This window comes from Plectropomus leopardus, unplaced genomic scaffold, assembly GCF_008729295.1.
Source record: "Plectropomus leopardus isolate mb unplaced genomic scaffold, YSFRI_Pleo_2.0 unplaced_scaffold18332, whole genome shotgun sequence".
Taxonomy (NCBI): domain Eukaryota; kingdom Metazoa; phylum Chordata; class Actinopteri; order Perciformes; family Serranidae; genus Plectropomus; species Plectropomus leopardus.
The window spans coordinates 1-3511 of NW_024619756.1; the positions used below are offsets into that span (position 1 = coordinate 1).

Consider the following 3511-nt stretch of genomic DNA (forward strand, 5'->3'; position numbering starts at 1 on the left):
CAGTTTGGATAGTGATTACTATCGAGGATATGAAGGTTGATTTCCTCTTCCTGTTCTCCCCTCTAATTATTTTCTCTGCACGATTACATCATTTCCTAGAACTTACAACCAACATAGATTTATACAAATAACAATAACGTGATAAAATACATCCTCAATTAAAAAGCAAATAGAAGAAAAGGGCATTGACCCCCAGCTCAGCACACAACACTCACCATGATTATTCCAGCGAAGGACGAGAGGATCATGGCCTCCCGCTCTAAGCGATTCGGGTACTGGGCACCTCCTGCACCGCTTGTTGCTCCGCTGTGGTAACGAGAGCTTCATTTAAAAAAAACAAAAATGGAGTATTTCTACCTTGGATGAGAGCTGAACTGTTTATCAGTCACTTTTAGCTCATTGTTTTAACCTTTGATTCATCGGCCAATTATGTACTAACACACATATGTGCCCCTGTTGGTGGTTACTGATGGCGTAATGTCATCTCATTTCCTTGGTTAAAAATTTAAGCCCCTCCCCTTGTGGCTCCATTTTAAGGGCCGTTACTCAGCGGAGGGCACTCCAAATCTAGGCGAAGGGCCAAGGTGGAGAACTGAGAGCGGGCCTTTGAGTATTTCAAGACTTCAAGTGACTCGAGAACATGTCACGTTTGTAAAAAAAACAAACATAAAAACACTTTATTTTGAATTTTAGTGAATTTCAACTTGTATTTTGAAGTGCCGTTTCTGTTTATTATTATTGGATTATATTTTTTATTTCTTTGTGCTCAAATCCAACATGTTTCCGTTTTGAGAAAAAACACTGAATATGAGGTTTTTTATCTGATGTGTGGACACTGAACTAACGACTCCGGAAACATCTGCACCCGTAGATCAACCATTTCTGAAAAGGGTCATTCTCCAAAATGTGTACTTTTACTTTTGGTGCTGTAATTTTGATGCCAACATCTGTGTACTTTAGACTTTGTCTTGTAACTGAGTATTTCTGCATTGTGGTATTACTACTTTTACTGAAGTTAAAGATCAGAGTACTTCTTCCACCACTGTTACAGCTTACATGATGTCTCTGTCGAGGACGTCCCGTCCCTCCTCTCTGTCCAACCACCACAGGGCAACGCTGATGGCCAGATCATAGTGAGCCTGTGACGTGCACACGAATAAAATACATATCAAGGCCACACCCGTGTATTTGTTGCATATTTTGTGTTTGTTTTTTGTTTCAGATAAAGACAACCTGTCATGTCTTTACCAGGTCATCCAGCATGGTGGACGTCCCCTTCCCCTTTGGATCAAAAGCGTTTTCTCTGAGTTTCTGCCCGATGTAATCTCCACTGTTTACGTCAGAAAAAAAAACCATCAGTCGGCATTTTAAAATGTTTTTAAAAACCTCTGAGCGTCTGATTTTCACTCACATGAGCGCCTCAACATCTCTCTTCAGCTGCCGCGCCCCCATTTTCTAAGTGATTTTTTTTTTTTTTTTAAATTGGTGCCCCTGAAAAAACAAGAAAACATCTCAATATGTTCAATATTATGTCATCGCCACACGGTCTTTAACAACAAATTCAAGGACTTTCCAGCCCTGATTTCCTCAAATGAAAGTACCCACCAAGGCTCGGTTTGAGAAACAGATCAAGGTTAAATACTGTTACGTTTTCTGTTGAGACCTTGCGGGCTTTACAGAGGCAAAGCCTTGATTTTTCCCTCAAATTCACAAATCTTTAAGGATTTCAAGGACCTGTTGAAACCCTGAAAGTGAAATGGACATGCAGTCAAAACAATGGATGTGCAGGTCGCTGGGAGGGCTAGCTTTCACACTGACCAAAATAATTAAAGGGTTAATTTCATGTTGCAACAGTCAGATAATGAAGCGGACACCCTGCTGGTCCCACACACAGAGCTACCAACAAGAGCAGCGAGACAACTGTCCAATAACTCTGGTCCACCTTAAAAATACATTTTCTGTAACTGAACAATTTCAAGGACTTTCAAGGACAATTTTCCTGAAATTCAAGTACCCAGCATTGAGATAAACTCAAAGTCACATCAAAATATTTTAACAATGCTGTGAATTTTCATAGTGAGAACTCGCAGGTTTTACCGACATTATGGCCTTGATTTTTTTTTTTTTTTTTTTAAGGAGCCTGTTTGCTAACGTTAAGAAAACAACAAAATCAAAAGAACCTTAATTTTTATTTTTGTTTGAAACGTATCATTTCAAGCACTTTCAGAGACCTATATCTATTCATGCATAATTCTAAAAATCTTCAAGGCCTTGATTTTTTCCCTCAAATTCTTTTAAGGACCTGTAGGAACCCTGTAAGTAAAGTTAAAATAAAATAGAATTAATACAATTATTTTAATAAATGTTATTATTATTAAAGTGCAAGTATGGGAGGAACTTTTACTTTGTAAAACCTATTTTTATTCATTTTTTAGTAAAATTTTCACTGAACTTTATTTAACAAAAGAAGTTGCCGGGAACTTGCTGTATATGTATAACATGTATAAAGTCTCTGTTTTAATTAAACATTTGCTAAACACATTTAAACAAAGTTTTGTGTTGGAGTTTGTTATTTTCAAAATTCCAAATATTGACAGAAAGATTTTCATTTTTATCGTAAATGCTTATTAGTTCCAAATATCGGTTATCGATAACATTAACTACTAATAATCAGCATTGGCTCTAAAGAAAACAAACATTATTGGTCATCCTCAAACTAAAATCCAAAAAAAACAAATGCATCGGTGTTACAGAAGGCCAGCTTTGATCACATTGTTAACCTAAACAATAAAAGGGTTAATTTACGGCTGTGACGTCAGGACATGAACCTGACACCCTGCTGGTCCACGCAGAGCCAATAAGTCTGGTCCACCTTAAAAATGCATCCTCTGTAACCACAACAGCTCCGGACCGCCTCTCCTGTGCAAAACTGACTTCAGCGAGCAGATAATGTAATAATAATATTAATAAAAAACAATGAGTGGCGTATTTAAACGTGCTGTCACCTGTACTCACCACACACGCCGGTCTGACCCTGAAGCGGCTCTCAAACCTTCAGCCGACACGCTGACACAAACTGCAGCCGTGCTGCGGGGTCACCTGTCCGCCGACACGAGCCCGCAGCGTCTCAGGTGAGCAGCCGCAATAAATGATTCATGACTCAGCCCCCGTCAGTCTGTCACATCCCGGACACCGTGAACCAGTGCACCGAGGTTACCGGAGCTCAGTGTGAAATCTGCATCCTGCAGAGGCACACCAACCAAAACACGTCTGTCTGTACACGTCTTTATTTCGAAAACCAAAAACTTCAAATAAATCAATAAAAAAAAACACAGAAAAATGCTAATCAGTCCGCTAAAACAGACTGCTCCAGTTTCGGGTTGGCCGCAGTCTTCTTCTGCTTCTTCTTCCTCTTCCTGCCGTCCTTAAACACCGGAGAGCTCAGAAACTCGCTGTCGGTGAATTTATCTCCGCGCCTCATTTTGCTGTTTCAAAAAAACCGAATATAATT

General features: G+C 39.4%; 1 protein-coding gene across 1 annotated transcript; it reads right to left on the bottom strand.

Moving 5' to 3' along the window:
- Window positions 1-197: 197 nt before the first annotated feature.
- LOC121965044 (uncharacterized protein C2orf80-like) lies at window positions 198-1642 on the bottom strand. The gene is made up of 4 exons (XM_042515208.1): window positions 1412-1642; window positions 1249-1330; window positions 1057-1139; window positions 198-306 (listed from the first exon to the last, which is right to left on the bottom strand). The coding sequence occupies exons 1-4, from the start codon at window positions 1450-1452 to the stop codon at window positions 198-200; spliced, it is 315 nt and encodes a 104-aa protein (XP_042371142.1). The 5' UTR covers window positions 1453-1642.
- Between the last annotated feature and the right edge of the window lie 1869 nt (window positions 1643-3511).

What these genes read in the sequence shown, in the direction of transcription:
- LOC121965044 (XM_042515208.1), bottom strand. Translation starts at nt 1,452, where the DNA reads ATGGGGGCGCGGCAGCTGAAGAGAGATGTTGAGGCGCTCAT. An exon ending in CCACCATGCTGGATGACCTG is followed by an intron (nt 1,140 to 1,248) that starts GTAAAGACATGA and finishes TGCACGTCACAG; the next exon opens with GCTCACTATGATCTGGCCAT. An exon ending in GTCCTCGACAGAGACATCAT is followed by an intron (nt 307 to 1,056) that starts GTAAGCTGTAAC and finishes TCGTTACCACAG; the next exon opens with CGGAGCAACAAGCGGTGCAG.